At 42.4% G+C, this 23,744-nt stretch overlaps 1 protein-coding gene across 2 annotated transcripts in view; it reads left to right on the top strand.

Annotated features, from left to right (window-relative positions):
• Positions 1 to 23,744, top strand: part of EGFR (epidermal growth factor receptor) — a 282,394-nt gene that overhangs the window by 211,996 nt on the left and 46,654 nt on the right. For both annotated transcript variants that reach the window (XM_075315153.1, XM_075315155.1), the window contains exons 12-14: positions 1,202 to 1,401; positions 5,217 to 5,346; positions 10,525 to 10,618. In XM_075315153.1, the coding sequence (XP_075171268.1) occupies positions 1,202 to 1,401; positions 5,217 to 5,346; positions 10,525 to 10,618 (424 nt within the window). The remainder of the gene's footprint in view (positions 1 to 1,201; positions 1,402 to 5,216; positions 5,347 to 10,524; positions 10,619 to 23,744) is intronic.

The following is a 23,744-nucleotide window of genomic DNA, read 5'->3' as shown; positions in this document are numbered from 1 at the left end:
ACCTCCCGCTAGCAATAGAAAGACAGTTTTCCTTCCTTATGGATGAGAGCTCATTTGCATAACAATAATTGATATGAAATCTTTCCCAACATGTCAACACTGTTGACTATTGACTTGTCGTACTAGACACATCTGATTCCTGGTGCCCGTGATTTCTCCCAAAGCCATTCAAATAGGACTACAGTTTTCTGGCTAGTGACAACACCAGGCTGCAAATCAGAACATTCTAGGCATTCTGGTTGGCAGAAATGTAGTGGTTGGCAGTCAAGGGTGAAGACAATAATGGATTGTGCAATCTGTTTTTTTATGTTAAGGCGGCTATTGGCCTGCAGACCATGCATGGTTTATTATTATTATTATTATTATTATTATTTATTCATAGAGCACCATTGATTCAATGGTGCTGCATATTAGAAGAGGTTACATACAAAATACATATACAAGTTACAATAGATAGACCGGTACAGAGGGAAGATGACCCTGTCTTTGCAGGCTTACATTCTATAGGATATTGGGGAGGAGACAGTAGGTGGGGTGGTGGTGATGCCGGTAGCTGGAGCGATGGTGAGGCAGCAGCTCTAATGGTGGTAAGGCGGCAGCTCCAGCAGTGGTGAGACAGCAGCCCGGCGGTGGTGAGGTGGCAGCTCTGGCGGTGGTGAGGTAGCAGCTCCAGCAGTGGTGAGGCAGCAGCAATGATGAGGCGGCAGCTTCGGTGGTATTGAGGTGGTGGGATCATTAAAGACTATAGGCATTTCTGAACAGATGAGTTTTCAAGTTCCATTTGAAGCTTGCAAGTGTAGCAGATAGTTTGATGTCAAAGCGCTAGCCACAGCGTGAAACAGCTGTCATCCGTCTGCCGTCCACGCACCCCCCCTCCATTCCCCGTATATGTTGTCTGCTGTAAATACAGATTAAAAGTTTGCCAACCACCAGGTTGAGTTGCCGCTTCATTCTCCTACCTGGATTATTAAGATAGTCTGATGTGTTGAGGCACCAAATTCCAGAAGACAGGGGATGCTAGGGAGAAGTCTTGGAGGCGGTTGGATGAGGAGCGAATGAGTGTCGAGTGATCATGGTTTCCTGATTTGCAATATGTGATAAAAGGGACACAAAATATGTCTTCCCAACATGAAAGTCTTAGGTATTACTTAGAAAAAAGTTCCCTGTGGAAATCTCATAATTTCTGTCTTTTATATTCTAGTGGGAGATATTCCCTTGGTATAACCAATCTATCAATATCAGCACTGGGATTACGATCTCTCAAAGAAGTGAGCGATGGGGACATCATAATTAAAATGAATAAAAATGTCTGCTATCTTGACACAATGAACTGGACCAGTATATTCAGAACAAAGCAGCAAAAAAACCTAATGTTGCAAAATAAAAATGTTGAAGACTGTGGTAAGCAAAATCTTCTAAAAGCCAGTACCGGTCATATTAGGGAGATTGGCCAGCACCGACCCAATGTAAGCCAATGTGGCAAGATTGTGCTCACTGATGACAACAAAACCGTCCTAACACTCAGGGGTGATTTTAGCTTTTCAGCTGCCTGAGGCCAAAATTGAATGATACCCATCCACCCCTACTGAAACCAGTCAGGTGCTTTTCTGATGATGCTCTGTTGCACCCAGTCACAGGCTGCAGATGGTTATATCCAGGTGGTGTATTACATTGATTTTGTTGGAGAATCAAAGCCCCCGAGAACATTACATTACATTTAGCCCAGACAACCCCTTTAAAATAATCCCTTAAAAATTCATATTAGGAGCTGATATGAGGGACAGATATTACTTCTGCACTTGCAGGTGACTTCTGTAGGGGATAATATAACCTCTGTTCGAAAAATGTGATGTCTCTGGGGGCTTATATTTTTTATGGTGGAGATAATATTCATCCTATACAGAAATCAGGTCTTCCCCGGATATATTACTCTCTAATAATGAAATCATATCAAATATTGTGTTCCTTCATATAATTTACATTTTGGACTTTTCTTTGAAAGGGCTACAAATACAATATTTATATTTGTTCTTATATATACAAAAATATATACAGTATATACACATTTGATAGGAAAAAAACAATGGGGCACCTACACATTATACTTGAAGGAGCTTTTATGACCTCCTATACTAACTAGATAGACATTAATATGGAGTCCATCTCCTCCTTACATCTGTGAGGCACTGAAAGTTGTACACAATGATCGGGCTCTCTGTTCTAGTATATCCAAAAGTGTTGGATGGGGTTGAGGTCAGTGTTCTGTGAGGGCCGGTCAAATTCTTCAGTACAAGACTCACCCAGCCAAGACTTTATTGACCTTACTTTGTGCACTGGTGAACTGTCATACTAAACCAGAAAAGGGCCTCCCCCAACATGTTCCCAAAAAAAATTGCAAGCATACTGTACATTTGTCCAACATGTCTTGCTATGCTAAAGCATTAACATTTCCCATCATGGAAAACCATGGGCCTAGGCACCATAGAATTATCCTTCTTCCACCAAACTTTACAGTTGGCACAATGCAGTCAGTCAAATAATGTTCTCCTGGCAATCACCAAACCCAGACTTGTGGAGGGATGATTACTGGAAGGTAATATGTGATTGTAAACTGGGGGGTGGGAGTGATTCACTAATATACTAACATGGGAGGGATGACAGATTATTACTGCAATGCGTTACCATACCAGGCTTATGTAGGGAAAGGTCAATGGTTTCATTCAAGGAGGAGCCATGATGAAGGTTTCCAAAGAAAAGAGAAAGAGTTTCATCCATCTCATCGATAGTGGTTTCTCGGCCAAGAAAATTGCCAAACTGCATCATGTGAGGCCCTAACAGTTGGAAGAAAACAAAATGAAGTTCGTCCATTCAACCAAAAGCCAAGAGATGGATATTCAGGGAAAATATCGGAGTCAACAAATCGGCTCATCACAAGGCTATCAGTTCTGGGGCGAAAAAACACGGCAGTTTAGGTGGCTTGTATGCTTAGTAATAGTGAGGTCACAGCTGTCCATGTAAGCACCGATACGATACACATTACACAAGCCTGGAATGGTGGCCCGAAAAAAGGTGAAAAGCCTCAACTTGAATGTTGTCATATGAAATAGAAGATTGGAAATGGGTGATTTAGAGCAATGAGACAAAAGTCAATAGACTAGGGTCTGTTGGATGCAAATGGGACTGGAAGAAACAATGGAAAAGAGGCTAACAGATTGAGAAATTGAAGGAACTGTCAAGTTTGGTGGAGGAATCCTTATGATATGGTTTTTTTTTTTAAAGTCAGAGGCATTGGATAATGGACCACAATTAATGGTGGTCTCAATGCGGAGGTGTATGTGAGTATCCTACGAGATGAGTTACTTCATGACCTTGATTACAATGGGTATGAAAAGGACAACAGTGTTCAAGCAGGATATCAACCCAAAGCATACCTCGAGATTGGCAAAGAAATAGTCCAATAACAGTGAAGTAGAGAGGTGCTGGATCGACCTCGACAGTGCACAGACCTCAACCCAACTGAACACTTGTGGGTAGAGTTGAAGAAATATATAGACCTATAAACGACCTGAAGTTCTGCATAGTAATAAAGTTCAAATACCAAGTTGGAATGATGTGGACAAAATAGATATTTTTATTATATACCAGCACACAGTGCAAGAGGTGAAACCTCATAAAAGTATGCAGAAAAGACAGGGCAGTGTGGTGAAAACACATCAAATATTTATCATCAAGATGTACAGAAGATAAATGATAAATTCATGAGATATCTACGAATGCCGTGGTTGATAAATATAAGATGAATCCACCCACAAAGATAGTATGAGATAAGTGTAGTATACATATTAAGACATGTGTCTACATTTGGCATCTAAAATTAGTACCACAATCACATCACCACATCCCCAAAAATATAATGGAGAGATAATGGAGATCAGTAAGAAAAATATAAAGTGCATGTGCTACAATTAATTCATAGAAAGAACCAATACATATAAACAAAGACCATGAACATTCATTATCCAGCGCACGTTTCGCCAGAGCTTCGTCAGGTGCAGGGGAGTGTGGTCTTTACTGTCTCTATGACTACCCCTGGTTGGTATCTTGACACTGGTCTAATATGCTGCACATAACCACTGGTGATAATTGATAAAAGCCTTAACACGCTGGATACTGAATGTTCATGGTCTTTTTTTCTATCTTTGTAGGTGAATTAATCTTATATTCATGAGCCATGGCATTTGTAGATATCTCATGAATTTATCATTTATCTTCTGTATATCTTGTTAAGAAACATTTGATGTATTTTGACCATACTGTCCTGTATTTTATGCATGTTTTTATGAGGTTTCACCTATTACACTTTGTATCGGTGTATAATAAAAATATCTCTTTTGTTCATATCATTCCAACTTGGTATTTGAACTTTATTACTATGCAGTAGTTCAGGTCGTTTATAGATCTATATTATTCTTGAGGACTTGATTAGTACATTTATAATAAGTACAATTAATATGGATCTTGATATTCAAGTGTGGTTCATATAGAGTTGAAGAAAAAGCCTAAGTAAGTCGACCAGTATTTACCAATATTGGGAATATGTAGAAGAGATCTGGGATCAGATTTTGGTCCAGACATGCTTGAATCTAGAGCATGCCCAGAAGGATTCAGGCAATGTGAAAACCAAAGGTGAATTTACAAAATTCTAAGAAAATAGTAAAAATTAAAATTTAGATGTTTAGGAGCAAAACAGTAACAATGAAGTGACATGAGAAAAATCTGCATAACTAATCATCTAAATTTATGTATGAGATAGCAAAGAGGATGGTCTATAAAATGAAGGTAGTCTCACATTTGAAGCTGTAGTGGATGGTGAGATATGGAGCCTGAAAATCAAAAGTTCAAAACATTGTTACCCTTTTGCTCGTCAGTGTATAGTTAGAAGATCTGACCAGGGACCAGAGCCAGAGATGAGACTAGTCCGACACTGCCACCAGCCAACTCTAACCAGTGCTGCTGCCGGTGTCTGACACGTATCTTGCTATGGGAGCTTTTCAGAGGTTAATATACCTGGCTGCAATTGTCCAGCCAGGCTCTGATTCACGGTGCCCGTTGTTCTGGCAGAATGAATCAGCTGACAAGTTCCCTTCAAAGAGGTGGTCTTATGTATACACTTTAATAGCTGTGATTACATATCTTACATTTTACATATTTTGCAGCTGCTGAGGGAAAGATTTGCGATCCCTTGTGTTCGGATGGTTGTTGGGGACCTGGACCCTCGCAGTGTTTTTCCTGTCAAGCATTTAAACGTGGAAAAGAATGTGTAGTATCCTGTAATAACGTAACTGGGTAAATCTACATCTCCATTGTTTTTTGATAACCATGCATTTACCTCCCTGTACAGTATTTATACCAGAGTGTCGGGTATAATACACAGAACAAAAATATGAAGGCAACACTTTTGTTTTTGATCCCATTTTTCATGAGCTGAACTCAAAGATCTCTCTATGTACATCAAGACTTTTCTATGTATCAAAAACTTTTTCTATGTACACAAATTTGTCTAAATCTCTATTAGTGAGTACTTCTCCTTTGCCAAGGTAATCCATCCACCTCACAGGTGTGAAATATCAAGATGCTGATTAGACAGCATAATTATTACACAGGTGTGTCTTAGGCACTGTACTATTATGATATATTGATAGTTCTGACACCATCACTTGCAGGTGCCCATTCTAATATAGACATGGCACCCCTCTCTAATAATCAATATTGATGATAACTCCGATCATGGACACCTAACCCCTTAGTCATAGTCACCGTATTGGACACCTAGTGACGTGAAACAGGGGTGCTGATGATTCGGCATGACATAAAGTGGATTAGCAATAGGCTGAAGGCCTGGCATTCACGGATGTCTATTAGGCCTTGCTAGTGTTCCCCTCACAGAAATAATACAGAGCAATGAAGAAGTATAGAAGTGAATTATATAAGTGATGAGAAGATTGCATAGTCAAGTCTGCTATTTTGTAATTGCCATTTTTTCCTTTTTATAAAATTAAAGGTGAAAACATATACAGCGAGTGAAATAAGTATTGAACACATCAAACATTTTCTAAGCAGATATATTTCTAAAGGTGCTATTTACATGCATTTATCATCAGATGTTGGTAACAACCCATTCAATCCACACAGGCAAAGAAATTAAACCATAGATGTCCAAAAATGTTGTGATATTTAATCATGAGAAATGAGACAGGCAGAAAGTATTGAACACGATTACTTAAACAGAACCAATCACCAGGATTTTCGTATATAAGGTAAAGCCAGTTCTATACTGGCAATATCAGGCTGATATTATGTACATACCATTAGTGGTCAGCTCGGATGTTTAAGGGTGCTTTATACGCTGCGACATTGCTAACGATATATTGTCGTGGTCACGTCGTTAGTGACGCACATCCGGCGCCGTTAGCGTCATCGCAGCGTGTGACACCAAGGAGCGACGATCAACGATCGCAAAAACATCCAAAATCGTTGATCGTTGACACGTCGCTCCTTTTCATAATATCGTTGCTGCAGCGATGTTGTTCGTCGTTCCTGCGGCATCACACATCGCTACGTGTGACACCGCAGGAATGACGAACATCTCCTTACCTGTGTCCACCGGAAAAGAAGGAAGGAAGGAGGTGGGCAGGATCTTCCGTCTGCTCATCTCCGCCCCTCCGCTTCTATTGGATGGCTGCCGTGTGACGTCGCTATGACGTGGCACGAACCGCCCCCTTAGAAAGGAGGCGGTTCGCCGGCCAGAGCGACGTCGCAAGACAGGTAAGTCCGTGAGACGGGGCCTAGCGATGTTGTGCGCCACGGGCAGGAATTTGCCCATGTCGCACAACCAACGGGGGCGGGTACGCTCGATAGCGATACCGATATCGCAGCGTGTAAAGTGCCCTTTAGGCTTTCAAATCCAAGAAAGTAAACTTTAAAAAATCAGCAGTTTCTTGATTGGTATTTGCAACTGAGCAGATAATCTCTGCGTGGGTATTCATATGGACTCCCGTCCCCCTGCCTGTTGTTCCTTCCTCTCTGTTCACTATGGTATTATACAAACAAATAACTTTGCTTAGGGACCTGTGGTGAGTTCATACCCATGTGACTTGGTATCCAGCTTTGTTGGCTGAGGCCCCGCCCCTTCTGGTCACATTGGTATGACCTCACCACAGGTCCTTAAGCAAAGTGATTTGTTTGTATAATACCATAGTGAACAGAGAGGGAGGAACAACAGGCAGGGGGGTGGGAATACATATGAATACCCACCCAGAGATTTTCTGCTCAGTTGCAAATGCCAATCAAAAAGCTGCTGATTTTTTAAAGTTTACTTTCTTGGATTTGAAAGCCTAAACATCCGAGCTGACCACTAATGGTATGTAAATAATCTGCCTGATAGTGCCAGTATAGCTCTGGCTTTAGGTTATATACAAAAATCCTGGTGATTGGTTCCCTTTAAATTTATTTAATACTTTGTAAAAAAGCATTTGTTGATGACAGCTTTTCCTGTATGGAGAAACTAGTCACTTGCATTGTTCAGGTGGGATTTTGACCATTCTTCCACACAAACCCTCTTTAACTCTTGAAGGTTCCATGGGTTCCCTCTATAAACTCTAAGCTTTAGTTCTTTCTATAAATTTTCTATTGGATTCAGGTCAGGTGACTTGCTGGCCATTCTATCAACTTTATCTGGTCTCTGATACTAAATGACAGTTTCCTTGGCTGTTTGTTTGGGATCATTATCTTGCTGAAATGTCCAATTTCATTTAATTTTCATCATCCTTGTGGATGGCAGCAGATGTTTATGTACATTTGTCCATTCATCCTTCCTTCAATTATATGAAGTTTGACAGTGCCGTATGCTGAAAAACAGCTCCACACCATGATATTCCCACCCCCAACATTCATTGTTAGTATTTTTTTTAGTAGTGATGTGCAGTGCCTTTTGACCTCCAAACATGGTATGTATTATGGCATCCAAAGAGTTCAATTTTGGTCTCATCTGACCAGACTATATTCTCCAAGTATTTACAAAGTTTGTTTAAATGTTGTTGAACAAACATTAAATGCGCTGGAAAATGCTTTTTGTTTTTTGTTCAGCAAAGGAGATGTGTAGTGAACGTGCATACAGGCCATGGAGGTTGAGTGCATTACTTATAGTTTTCCTTGAAACAATTGTACCTGCTGGTTCCAGGTCTTTTTGTAGCTCTCCACAGGTGGCTCTTTGCTCTTGGAAAATTCTTCTTATAATTATTTTCACTCCTCTGTCCTACATCTTGCGGAAAGCATCTAGTTTTGACCAGTTTATGGTGAAATGATAGCCTTTCCACTTCCAGATTATGGCAACAAGAGTGCTCACTAGAACTTTCAATAGTTCTGAAATTCTTTTGTATTCAATGCCTTTACTATGCTTTGCAACAATAAGTTTGTGAAGGTGTTGAGACAGCTCATTAGCTTTACCCATCATGAGATGTTTCTTGTGTGGCACCTTAGTAATAAGACACCTTTTTATAGGTTATCAAACCAGCTGTAAAATTAATTTCGCTATATAAGTGAGTAAATGCAAAATTAATTTTATTAAAATTATCACATTATCTTTCTTGCATGAAGAATGCTGTAAAAAAAGAAAGAAAAACGTAATAAAAAGTTGATTACAAAATTGTATGTACCTGTAAAGGCAAACAAAAATGAAACAAGAGTGATGTTAACAAAAATACTGAGGAAAGAAAAATAAAATTAAAATGCTGCTTCATAAAGTACCGGACTATTATTCAGGATAATAGGTGTAGGGTTGCAGTCGCACCCAGGCTCTGGAGCCTAGTGGGGTCAAAATGTCCCTTAGGCAATATAAGAAGACCAATACCTTTAAAAACCCATGATAATAGGAGACGCTGTTGGAAACTTTGCTTTGGGTTTCCAAGTTTTTAGTTACGTCACTGCTAATATAAATCTAGTATGATCAGCGTGTAACCAGCAACCTACATGGAAGGTATGTTATATAATCCTGTGCTGTATTTTTTTCACTAATCCATTTGTTCTGTGAGATACCACAGCTAATCTAAAGGAAGGATTTTCCATTCCGTATTTAGTTTTTCCAATTTAATAACGTACTACACCGACCACCACAAAATCCTTTCCGAACACTTTCTAATTAGAACCCTAATTTTAGCTCATCTTCTTGACGACTTGCGTAATATATGGATGTCATTTCAGAAAAAAAGGTCTCTTGTTTCTAAAAACACAAAAAAGCCATAATGAACTGAACACAACTCTTGATTGCACGCAAACTACCTTTAATCTTCTTCTTAGCCAGACCTTTAGCTTTCCTGGAAAACTAGATTTCCGTGTCAATGCAAGATTTATTAAATGCATAGAAATATAATTGGACAGCAGGGTTTGTGCTTCATATAAGCTTACAATTGCTAATCCGTTCGTGCGTTTTTCCTGCATCCCTCGATACACATCCCTTGAAAACATAACCGGCGCCTTCCTATACTAACTGCTAAAAGGATTTATATCAAACACAACTTAATAGATTCCGCTAAGATTTTCGTAGAAAAGTGTTGACATTTTATCAGGAATTTTTTTGGCTCAGTTGAAGCACACACATCAGCACACATATCAGTCTTACTCTATGGGAGATATCTTTTCTCTATTTTTTTTCTACGGCAATAAGCATAAATAAGAAGTACAACAAATGCCAGAAAAGCAGTATCGAAATTATTTGGGACTTTAAAAAACAGACCCAATAATCTGCTCTTTACGCACATATAAGAGGGGAGTCTCAATCCATCTTTCCACCATCTCCAGGTTCACTTAATCCCTAGATCCTTTATTAATACGTCCTCCAAATCCTTTATTTGAAGTTATAGATTAGAGCTAAGCAAATTGATTATTAATAAATCAAGTTTGTTACAAGTTTACAATGATTTAAAAGTCTGGGGAATCTGATGTTTTTGGAATTTGATATAGAGAAATTGTGCAAAATGTATGAAATCCATAGAGTTGGGAAGGGATTAAAATAAAGAATAACATTATACTCGCCTGTCCAAGGCCTTAGACAACTTAGTATGATATATTTTTTTAATTTAGTAACCCCTTCCCTCCATACAGTATGCTTCAAGGTCTGGAGAAATCTCAGAACATAAACTTCACTTTCGATTCAGACCTAATTTTATTTGGACCAAGTTGAATTTTCCGGACGATATGAGCGAATCTGCCTGAAATGAATTTCTGGAGATTCACCTTCCTCTAATATTATAGCTCCTTGCACTGCCAAAAAGGCTCGTTCAGACTTCCATTGGGAAATATTGTTCCTTAGAAGCAAAGCTTGCAGCCTGATTTACATAGAACCTTACACAAGATTTCTAGTGACGGTCACATCACCAATAAACTGCAGTTTGAGATGATAATACAAAAATATCTGCTGTCTCCATATGGTCCAAAACCGAACAGAACTTTTACATTTTCTCTTTGTAGTGAGCCAAGAGAATACATTGAAAATGGTGAAATCTGTACGGCATGCCACCCGGAGTGTCTGCAGATGAACAATACTGCCACCTGCAAAGGACCGGTAAGTATTCTGTTTGTCTAATATAAACCTACTGTTCTCCGCCACAAGGTAATTAATGGGGTTGTCCAATAGTGAGATGTGAAAAAAACTGAAAAATGTATACTCAGGGGTGTACATAGAAATCGTGGTGTCACATAGCAAGAGCCTGTATTGGTTCCCCATTCCCCAAAAATATTCTGCAGAGTTTGGGGACAGGTGTAGTCACAGAAGAGCAAACCCCTCCACTTTAAACACAGAGATTCATGTATTGCGGCATGTAGTGGTCTCCCATACTTTGATACCTCTTGCATTGCCCCCATACACTGTTGTGTCCCCCCAAATGCTGCACACAATATAGGATACCCCATAGTGTATTCTAACACACAATTTACGCCAACAGTACTTCTGTCACAAACAATATGATGACTTTCATAGGTTGCCCTCACAATATGATGCTCCCACACTGAGCGAACGCAGTATAATGTCCCCACACTGACCTAGCACAGTATAATGCCTGCACAGTGACCCCCTCCCCCAGTATGATGCTCCCACACTGAACCCCTGCAGTATAATGTCCCCACTCTGACCTAACACATTGTAATGCCTGCACAGCGACCCCTCCCCCAATATGATGCTGCCACACTGAACCCCTGCAGTATAATGTCCCCACACTGACCTAACACAGTATAATGCCTGCACAGTGACCCCCTCCCCCAGTATGATGCTCCCACACTGAACTCCTGCAGTATAATGTCCCCACACTGACCTAACACAGTATAATGCCTGCACAGTGACCCCTCCCCCAATATGATGCTCCCACACTGAACTCCTGCAGTATAATGTTCTCACACTGACCTAACACAGTATAATGCCTGCACAGTGACCCCTCCCCCAGTATGATGCTCCCACACTGAACCCCTGCAGTATAATGTCCCCACACTGACCTAACACAGTATAATGCCTGCACAGTGACCCCTCCCCCAATATGATGCTCCCACACTGAACCCCTGCAGTATAATGTCCCCACACTGACCTAACACAGTATAATGCCTGCACAGTGACCCCTCCACCAATATGATGCTCCCACACTGAACCCCTGCAGTATAATGTCCCCACACTGACCTAACACAGTATAATGCCTGCACAGTGACCCCTCCCCCAGTATGATGCTCCCACACTGAACCCCTGCAGTATAATGTCCCCACACTGACCTAACACAGTATAATGCCTGCACAGTGACCCCTCCACCAATATGATGCTCCCACACTGAACCCCTGCAGTATAATGTCCCCACACTGACCTAACACAGTATAATGCCTGCACAGTGACCCCTCCCCCAGTATGATGCTCCCACACTGAACTCCTGCAGTATAATGTCCCCACACTGACCTAACACAGTATAATGCCTGCACAGTGACCCCTCCACCAATATGATGCTCCCACACTGAACCCCTGCAGTATAATGTCCCCACACTGACCTAACACAGTATAATGCCTGCACAGTGACCCCTCCACCAATATGATGCTCCCACACTGAACCCCTGCAGTATAATGTCCCCACACTGACCTAACACAGTATAATGCCTGCACAGTGACCCCTCCCCCAGTATGATGCTCCCACACTGAACCCCTGCAGTATAATGTCCCCACACTGACCTAACACAGTATAATGCCTGCACAGTGACCCCTCCACCAATATGATGCTCCCACACTGAACCCCTGCAGTATAATGTCCCCACACTGACCTAACACAGTATAATGCCTGCACAGTGACCCCTCCCCCAGTATGATGCTCCCACACTGAACTCCTGCAGTATAATGTCCCCACACTGACCTAACACAGTATAATGCCTGCACAGTGACCCCTCCCCCAATATGATGTTCCCACACTGAACCCCCACAATATAATGTCCACACACTGACCTAGCACACTATAATGCCTGCACAGTGACCCCTCCCCCAGTATGATGCTCCCACAATTCCCCCCAGACACAATATGATGTTCCCACACTGAACCCAAACACGATAATGTCTTCACACTGACCTAACACAGTATATTGCCTGCACAGTGACCCCCAGTATGATGCTCCCACAATTCCTCCCTTACACAATATGATGTTCTCACACTGAACTCCAACATTATGATGTCCCCACAGTACTACCCCCCACAGAATGATGGCCTTCATAGTTCCCCACAGTTCCTCTTAAAGGGAACCTGTCAGGTCCAATATGCACCCAGAACCACGAGCAGTTCTGGGTGCATATTGGTAATCTCTGCCTAATTGTCCTTGTATACACTAGCATAGATAAAGAGATCTTTAGAAAAGGATCTAAATATCTTTTATCGTATGCTAATGAGCGAGGGGACTAGTCCCCTGGGCGTTGCTTCCCTTGCTAGTTGACCCCATTAGCATGTTAGTACACCCCTGTGGGCATGCTAACATGCTAATGAATGCACAGTGTCAGAGGATGATCTCACTCACCCCTCCGCCACCATCAGAAGATAATCTCACTCACCTCTCCGTCGCCCGACGCTCGATTTCGGCTCAGTGCGCATGACCCCGAAGTTTCGTTCATGCGCACTTTAAAGCTGGGTGTACGCGTCCTCCTGGCTTCAAACTGAAGTAGTGCGTATGACCGAAACTCCGGGATCATGCGCACTGAGCCGAAACCCGGCGATGACAGTGGAGAAGGTGAGTAAGATCATCCTCTGACGCTGCGCATTCATGAGCATGTTAGTACTGCAACAGGGGCGTACTAACATGCTAATGGGGCCGACTAGCAAGGGATGCAATGCCCTTGGGACTAGTCCCCGCACTCTTTAGCATACGATAAAAGATCTTTAGAAATACTTTTTCTAAAGACTCTTTGTCTATGCTAGTGTATTCAGGGACGGTTAGGCACGAATTAGCAATATGCACCCAGAATTGCTCGTGGTTGTGGGTGCATATTGCACATGACAGGTTCCCTTTAAGTATGTTGTTCCCATAGTTTGCCCCTCACATTATGATGCCCGGATAACCTGACCCCCACACAGTATGATTCCCAACAGCACCCCATGCAGTATTATGGCTCCTACAGCCCATCAAACAATATGATGGTCCACCAGTCTCTCATACAATATGATGGCCTCAAACCCCCCCAAACAGTATGATTCCCCCACTGCCCCCTACACAGTGTTATGGCTCTTTCATCCTAACAAACAATATGATGGTCCAACAGCACCCCCAAACAATATGATGTATCATTTTTTTTTTTTCAACTCCCTAAACCTATTAATAAGGGGTTGACAAGTAGTAAAAAAGATATGTATCCGGCATCCCAAGACTAAGGGCTTTGCCCGAAACGCGTAGACTGGTCTGTCTATACTGTCTATGCTTGATGATTCAATAAATGGTGTGATTTTTATTTGCGGATGCCGGATACATATCATTTTTGCCTTATCCATGAATCCTGAAACCAGCCTGTAATTCCGAGCACCGCAGCTGCATTGTACTGAGCAATTGGTCGGAGCTGTCTGAACTTCACTTGTTGAAAAGTTGTCCAGTAGTGCTTTTGTATACAAAAAGGATATAACAAATGCAGAACTCCAGATTGCATGTGCTTTTTTTGATTTCTCTGTTGGTTGTGTCATCTGTTATGGGTGTGTGACTGGTATTACAGCTCAGACTCTTTCACTTGAACATGGCTGGGCACAAATGTAAACCTAGCCCATGATGAGAGTGGCACTGTTTCTGGAAGAAAGCAGACATGTTTTTTTAGAATCAAACAACAGATTTAGATATAACTCAAAGAACTGCCAGACTAGTTCGGTTTTAAAACTTTTTCTTGAACGCACTGCATTAGATCATGTCGTATGTTTTGTGCTTTGGTGACTTGATTGTAAGTATATGTTTGCCCAATATGAGATCATCAATTAGGCATTAAAAAGTGAAATTTTCTGGGAAGTTAAACTTCCTGCCTTGCGGAGTAGGGTTGAAGTAAGATGACGGATAACTGTTTCTGATTACTTTTTATTTTCTTTGCAAATATTATTTCACATCTGGCCTCAATAGGACTGAGTTAGTGACTTGGAGGAGGGTTCAATAATGCATTATTTGTATAGGCACCGGAGCTCCTCTATGGCCACACACAACACATTCTACGGTGTGGGACTTTCCACAGCTTTATCATCACATAAGTGTTAATCTAATTGGATTATTCTACAAAAGTGTGGTTAAGATTTTGGGAAAGCAGATTAAAAGATGGATGAGATTTCTTAGGCTCTCTTATCATATACGGTAACAGCAAAAATGTTTCCTCTAATTCAAACCATAATAGCAATGTGGTTCCCATCATTTCATCCATAGATAAGATGTAGTTGTGAAGCTATAGGGTGGTTGAGATCCTGCTGACTGTTAACTATTGTAGGAACTTTCCATTATGCAGCGCATCTGTGCAGAGCAGGTTGTCAATCAAAGTGCCAGGGCAGCTCCCTGGAGTAATATACTCAATCTTCTCCTGGGAGTTACACTTTCAGTATGGTGGCCATACTGCATTATAATGTTATTAACCTGCAGATTAACCTTATTGCAGCAAGTAATAGCATTTGGGAACATAACAGGTTCCCTTTAACTCAATTTCCCCCATTTATCCTGATCAACAGCTCCCCAGTGTCCCTTTTCCCTGCTGAGATCTCACTCTGGTCAGTACAAGCTGCAGCTGTCAGTCAGGCTGGATGAGAGGAGACTGAGTACCTGTGGACACATGAGCTCTCATATTTTACCTCACATATGTCAAACTCTTGTCTGTGGGCCAAACCTGGCCCACAGGCTGATTTTATTAGGCCCGTGATACTATTCTGTATGGAGGATTATGGGGGACCCATTATTCTGTATGTAGGACTATGGGGGGGCCCATTATTCGGAATGGGGGACTGTGAGGCCTATTATTCTGTGTGTAAGACTGTGAGGCGCCCATTATTCTGTATGGAGGTTTATGTGGGGTTCATTATTCTGTATGGAGGACTATGTGGGGCCATTCTGTATGGAGAGCTATGTGGGGCACATTTCCGTAGGATAGGAGGACTATGTAGGGCACATTATTTTGTTTGGAGGACTATGCAGGGCACATTATTCTGCATGGAGGGTTTTGTGAGGCACATTATTCTGTAGGAAGACTATGTGAGACTTTCTGTAGGACTATGTATTCTGTAGGACTATGTGGGGCACATTATGCTATATGGAGGACTATGTAGGGTACATTATTCTGTACAGAGGGCTATGTGAGGCACATTATTTTGCAGGAGGACTATGTGAGGCCATTATTCTGTATGGAGGACTATGTGAGGCACAGTATTCTGTATGGAGGACTATGTGAGGCACATTATTCTGTAGGAGGACTATGTGAGGCCATTATTCTGTATGGAGGACTATGTGAGGCACAGTATTCTGTATGGAGGACTATGTGGGGCACATTATTCTGTATGGAGGACTATGTGAGGCCATTATTCTGCATGGAGGACTATGTAGGGCACATTATTCTTGAGGAGGACTATGTGGGGCACATTATTCTGTAGGAGGACTATGTAGAGCCTATTATTTTGGGGCACATTATTCTTTATGGAGGGCTCTCTGCTACCAATTATTTTGTGTGGTGTACTATATGGGGTCCGTGACTAGGTTGGCCCTCGACATTGTCCAAGTTTTTAATTTTGTCCCTCTGTGTATTTGAGTTTTACATCCCTGCTTTACCTGGATTTACATTGCTCATCAAGATTAAACAGCCATTGTGACAGGGGTTTTCAAAATAAGTTCACCAACCTTATCAGGTCTGAGATGTGATAACTAATGTGTGCAGGTAGTATTGCAAAGCTTTAACTTTGCTGCTTTGTGCTTTCTGGGGGTAGATGGCGACAACTTAGGAAAAGGGAGTGCTGTGATCAAAAGGGGAAGGTTGGGGTCTTGCTAAAAGACCATACTATTCTTTCCAGACCAGGAAAGTCATTTTATGACTACACAAGGGCAGGGTGAAATGTTGAAAGATTGGGTAAAGGAACCAAAATGATTCATGAGGAAAAGAGGAGGACGTGATATATATTTATTGATTTTCAGTATGATGAAATGTAATTTTCAAGCTTTTTTTGAACTGTGTCAAAATCTATTTTACTATTACTATGGTTTGTTAGCTAGCATATTAGGGCTCGCTCATCATGTAACCTTGGTCAGCCACCACATCTATGCATCTGACGTCTGTACGCTGGTGAACCTTCGACTATCTCATCCTGGAAACTGTCACCCGATTGCTTTTTGTGTTTTTTCTCGGAAGTTGATAAGACAGCAGTGCTCATCAATGGGAAGTATTAAATCAGGACAGGAACTGGATAGTATTACATATTGCACCAAATACAGCCCAGTGCCGAGCTCTAACGGAGGGCTGAAGACAAACATCTGGACAAATAAGAGCCACCAGATGTTTAAAGCATTATCTGTATGGCAGTGTGTCAGGCCACGGTCAGCAGAATTAACCACTTCAGGGCTTTACTTAGCATTATTTTATGATTGGATTTGGAATCTGCTATTTTTCCAACAGTAAAAAAAAACAAAGAAAAAAAAACATTGATGTAATAACAGTAAACCTAATCTTGTAAAAAAAAAAAACCTAGTAGAAATAATAAGGTGTAAATTGCTGTTAAAGTCTACCCATCACTAGAAAGTAAAAATCAGAACCATCCAAAGGTGAAAATAGTCTAAACATAGCCCAAAGTGAACATCACGAGCAGCTATTTAATAAAGTAGAAGAAAAATCAGATTGGCATGTTTTCAGCATCATTACAGAGTAGATGTATATAGTGGCATCTATTGTTTTACTACTGTAGAACATTACTGCATAAGCCATCACTTCGGGCCCCCATACACATTAGATTAACATCAGATAAGCTTATCAATAGAGATGAGCGAACCGGTCGCGGTTCGGCTCGAGTTCGGTTCGCCGAACGGGGGTCCCGTTCGAGTTCGGTTCGTCGAACGTTCGACGAACCGAACTCGAACCTATAGGCTATAATGGGAGGCAATCACAAACACATAAAAATGCATTATAAATGTACACAAACAGTTAATAAACATTGCCATAACACTTACCGGTCCCCGCGATCCCTTCTGCACTCTGTCTCCTGCCGCTATTCCATCCGATGATCACTGAATGCTCCCGGTGACCGGCACTGCAGCAGTGAAGCAGGACCTATCGTGACGTCAAAATAGCCATGTGACCAGTCACGTGGCTATTATCTCATTGGCTACAGACTGGTCACATGACTATGACGCGTCATGTAGGACCTGCGAGTGCATCTCTCCGGTACACGGTGCACATATGTGTATCGCCGTGTACCGGCGACATGCTCTAGCACACGGTCGACTCCCCATTCCGTTAGGGACCGGCTGACACAGCCGGTCATTAACGGAGGTTGCCATAGCAACGCAGTTAGCGGTGACGTCACCGCTAACCGCGGCTCCGAGAGCACCGTTGCTATGGTAACGCGTCTATCAGCGTTACCGCTAGCAGCACTGATCACTCACGGAGTGAAGGCTGCACGCTGCTTCCCGATTGTAGTGAGGATTGTAGTGAGGATGGAGGTTCCTCAGCCCCAAGTGATGAGCTGGGTAAACTCATCCTCACTACAATCGTCACTACTACTACACTAGTGAGGATTGTAGTGAGGATGAGGTTCCTCAGCCCCAAGTGATGAGCTGGGTAAACTCATCCTCACTACAATCGTCACTACTACTACACTAGTGAGGATTGTAGTGAGGATGGAGGTTCCCCAGCCCCAAGTGATGAGCTGGGTAAACTCATCCTCACTACAATCGTCACTACTACTACACTAGTGAGGATTGTAGTGAGGATGAGGTTCCCCAGCCCCAAGTGATGAGCTGGGTAAACTCATCCTCACTACAATCGTCACTACTACTACACTAGTGAGGATTGTAGTGAGGATGAGGTTCCTCAGCCCCAAGTGATGAGCTGGGTAAACTCATCCTCACTACAATCGTCACTACTACTACACTAGAAAGAAAGAAGACAGAAGAGCAGGATCATGGAGGGCTGACAGGGGGTAATAAAGATGGAATCTCTAATGTGTCTGTGTATTTATTTCTATTAAAGTATTTTTTCTCCGTGTGGTGTTTTTTTTTAACCCTTTATTGGAGATTCTTAATGGCCGGGTCAAACGTGCCTGACATTAAGAATCTCTGGCTTAATACTGGCTAGTAAAACAAAGCCAGTATTAACTCATGATTACCCAACAAGCCACCCGGCTCCAGGGCTGTTGGAAGAGTTGGATACAGCGCCAGATGATGGCGCTTCTATGAGAGCGCCATTTTCTGGGACGGCTGCGGACTGAAATTCGCAGCAGAGGCGCCCAGAAACCTCGGGCTAACCTGTGCTGCGGATTCCAATCCCCAGCTGCCTAGTTGTACCCGGCTGGACACAAAAATGGGGCGAAGCCCACGTCATTTGTTTTTTAATTATTTCATGAAATAAGTGAAATAATTAAAAAAAATGGGCTTCCCTATATTTTTGGTTCCCAGCTGGGTACAAATAGGCAACTGGGGGTTGGAGGCAGCCCGTGGCTGCCTGCTGTACCTGGCTAGCATACAAAAATATGGCGAAGCCCACGTCATTTTTTTGGTGGGCAAAAAAATTCTGCATACAGTCCTGGATGGAGTATGCTGAGCCTTGTAGTTCTGCAGCTGCTGTCTGCTCTTCTTCATACAGACAGACAGCAGCTGCAGAACTACAAGGCTCAGCATACTCCATCCAGGACTGTATGCAGAAGTTTTTTGCCCCCTGAAAAAATTATGTCGTCTTCGCCATATTTTTGTATGCTAGCCAGGTACAGCAGGCAGGTACGGCTGCCCCCAACCCCCAGTTGCCTATTTGTACCCGGCTGGGAACCAAAAATAAAGGGAAGCCCTTTTTTTATTATTTCATGAATTTCATGAAATAATTAGAAAACAAATGACGTAGGCTTCGCCCCATTTTTGTGTCCAGCCAGGTACAACTAGGCAGCTGGGGATTGGAATCCGCAGCACAGGTTGGCCTGAGCTTTCTGGGCCCCACTGCTGCGAATTGCAGTCTGCAGCCGCCTCAGAAAATGGCATTTTCATAGAAGCGCCATCTTCTGGCGCTGTATCCAACTCTTCCAGCACCTGCCTGCTATACCTGGCTAGCATACAAAAATATGGCGAAGCTCACGTCCTTTTTTTGTAGTTTTTTGGCAAAAAAAATAAAAAATGCTTCCCTGGATTTTCCATTGCAAGTGAAGGTAACACCAAGCAGTGGGGGTTAGCAGCCAGTAGCTGCTTGGATTACCCTTACCTAGCAATACAAAAAATGCAGCGGGAGGCCATATATATTTTTTTTAATTATTTATTTAAATAACTAAAAACAAAATGGGCTTCCCTGTATTTTGATTGCTGGACATCACAGTGCTGTAAAAATAAATCTTTAAAAAAATGACGTAGCGGTCTGCGGTATTTTTGATTCTCAGCACAGATAAAGCAGACAGCTATGGGTTGCCACCCCAGTGTGCCTGCCGTTACCTTGGTTGGCAATCAAAATACAGGGAAGCCCATTAATTTTTTCTATTTAAAAAATAGTTAAAAAAAAAATGACGTTGGGTCCCCCCATTTTTGATAGCCAGCTAGGGTAAAGCAGACGGCTGTAGCCTGAAAACCACAGCTGGCAGCTTTACCGTGGTTGGGGATCCAATGTGGAGGTCCCCTCAGGCTCTTTTTTATAATTATTTTATAAATATTAATAATTACACAATAAAAGTAGGGTCCCCCCCAAATTGGATCACCAGACAAGGTAAAGCGGACAGCTGTGGTCTGGTATTCTCAGGGTGGGAAGGTCCATAGTTATTGGGCCTTCACAGCCTAAAAATAGCAGGCCGCAGGCACCCCAGACGTGGCGCATCCACTAGATGCGCCAATCCTGGCGCTTCACCCCAGCTCATCCTGTGCCCTGGTGCAGTGGCAAACGGGGTAATAAATCGGGTTGATACTAGCTGTAAAGTCACCTGAGATCAAGCCCAGCAGTTTGTGATGTCATGGCGTCTATTAGATACCCAACATCATAAACTGTCAGTACTAACAAAAAAAAAAAAATCGACAAAAGAAATTTATTTGAAAAAACAGTCCCCAAAACATTTCCTATTTCACCAATTTATTGTAAGAAAAAAAATAAAGGGGTCCCACGACGACACTGGACCGTCTAGAATATGGGGGGAGACACTCAGGGAACGTATCCCCCATTTTCTAGGAGTGCGGACCCTTCATGTGAGGAGTGTGGGTGCAATGAATCTGCACTCACTCTCCCCGGGTCCACAGCAGCAGAGTCCATGTCGTAATGGTTGCTACCAAAGCTGCAATGCCCTGCTCATGAGGTAAGGGCATGCCTAATCAGGAGAACTACTGTAGAGGAAGCTCTGCTCACTAGTATATAGGTGCTCAGAGGTAATAATAGATAAAATTAGTGAGTAGCCTCGGCACTCTAAATCTCCCAGACTAAGTCAGTAAGTCACAACGGATAGTAATGCAAAATCACTCTTTATTGGTCCGTATTAAGAAAAAAAAATTTTTCATAAGCATATATGTTTTTGTCCAAAACAAGTTACAAATGACGTTTCGGCCTGAGCCTTCGTCAGATTGGACTTATCTGCATGTAATCATGAAAAATGACAATAATCAGTATCACATAAGAGTGAGAGAACAATAACATAAACTCGAACAATGTAGAGGTACAATTGGGATGCAGCAAAAAAATTGCAACACAGCAAGAAATGAAACACATGATACAAATGTCATAATACAGTACAAGGACAATATAGTAATGACAAATATGGGGTCAGAGTAGGCTTAGACAGCTCTGGTACGAAAGAGATGTCAATCATAAAGTAACGTGCAGTAGGTGTAGAGCTACAGTATGCATGGTAGAGCTAATGGGTAGACCGACCATAGAAAAAGAACGGAGAAAAAGTGGAGAAAAAGTGGAGAAAAAATGGATAAAAAGTGGAGAAAAAGTGAAGAAAAAGTGGAGAAAAAGTGGAGAAAAAGTGGAGAAAAAGTGGAGAAAAAAATGGAGAAAAAGTGGAGAAAAAGTGGAGAAGTGAAGAAGTGGAGAAAAAGTGGAGAAAAAGTGGAGCACCTTTGGTGCCTTTCATGTGGCACTAAGGGGTGCTTAGCTTTGTAGTTAGCCAAAAAAAATGAAAAAAAAAATGACGTAGGGTTCCCCCTAGTTTTGTAGCCAGCTAGGGTAAAGCAGACGGCTGCAGCCTGCAGGCCACAGCTGGCAACCTCACCTTGGCTGGTAATCCAAAACTGAGGGCACCCCACGCTGTTATTTTAAATTAAATAAATAATTTAAAAAAAAAACACGTAGGGGTCCCCCAAAATTGGATTACCAGCCAAGGTAAAGCAGACAGCTGAGGCCTGATATTCTCAGACTAGGGAGGTCCATGGTTATTGGACTCTCCCCAGCCTAAAAATAGCAGGCCGCAGCCGCCCCAGAAGTGGCGCATCCATTAGATGTGCCAATCCTGGTGCTTCGCCCCAGCTCATCCCGCGCCCTGGTGCGGTGGCAAACGGGGTAATATATGAGGTTAATACCAGATGTGTAATGTCACCTGGCATTAAGCCCTGGGGTTGGTAAGGTCAGGCGTCTATCAGATACCCGACATCACCAACCCAGTCAGTAATAAAAAAAAATAGACGACAAACACATTTTTATTTGAAAAAACACTCCCCAAAACATTCCCTCTTTAACCAATTTATTAGAATGAAAAACAAATCCAGGTCTGGTGTAATCCAAGGGGTTGCCATGACGATCCACACTGTCCCAGTCAATGAAGAGCAGGATGTTCCCCATTGGCTGGGAGAGCAGTGCAGTGACCTGAGCTAACATCAATGGGTCAGCCCAGGTCACTGCAGGGCATGACAAGTGCTGCTGTCAGCGAGGTACATTACCTGCGCTGATCTCCAGCACACTGACAGCCCCTGTCACTGAGTTCAATGACCGCCGCCTTCACAGCCAAGAATCGCGAGAGGCCCGTGACGTTACCGCTAGTCAGTCTCGGGTCGGAAGCGAGAGAAGGTGATGTGACAAGCGGCGGCCATGGAGGACAGTGACAGCGCTGAGGTCGGGATGGCGGGACTTCATCACCGCAGGCAGGGCCGGCTCCAGGTTTTTGTGGGCCCCGGGCGGAAGAGTCCCAGTGGGCCCCATAAACACGCAGACACACATACACAGATACATACACGTACATATACATATTTAAAGACAAACTCACAAAAATACATATAAACAGACAAATCTATACAGTCATATACACTGACATACATAGATACACATCATACATGCATACATACAGAGACACACACTGCTATGCTGCATACATACATACATACATACAGACACACACATACTGCTCTGCATGCATACATACATATAGACAGACACACACACACTGCTCTGCTACATACATACATATAGACAGACACACACATACTGCTCTGCTGCATACATACATACAGACACACACACACACACTGCTCTGCTGCATACATACATACAGACAGACACGCATACTGCTCTGCTGCATACATACATGCATACATACATACAGACAGACACGCATACTGCTCTTCTGCATACATACATACATACAGACAGACACGCATACTGCTCTGCATGCATACATACAGACACGCATACTGCTCTGCTGCATACATACATGCATACATACAGACATGCATACTGCTCTGCTGCATACATACATGCATACATACAGACAGACACACATACTGCTCTGCTGCATATATACATACATACATACAGACACGCATACTGCTCTGCTGCATATATACATACATACATACAGACACGTATACTGCTCTGCTGCATACATACATGCATACATACAGACACGCATACTGCTCTGCTGCATACATACATGCATACATACAGACACGCATACTGCTCTGCTGCATACATACATGCATACATACAGACACGCATACTGCTCTGCTGCATACATACATGCATACATACAGACAGACACGCATATTGCTCTGCTGCATATATATATATATACATACATACACGCATACTA

This window comes from Anomaloglossus baeobatrachus, chromosome 6 (genome assembly GCF_048569485.1).
Source record: "Anomaloglossus baeobatrachus isolate aAnoBae1 chromosome 6, aAnoBae1.hap1, whole genome shotgun sequence".
Classification (NCBI taxonomy): domain Eukaryota; kingdom Metazoa; phylum Chordata; class Amphibia; order Anura; family Aromobatidae; genus Anomaloglossus; species Anomaloglossus baeobatrachus.
The sequence above is the reverse complement of the archived record's forward strand: the minus strand, read 5'-3'. Positions and strand labels throughout refer to the sequence as shown.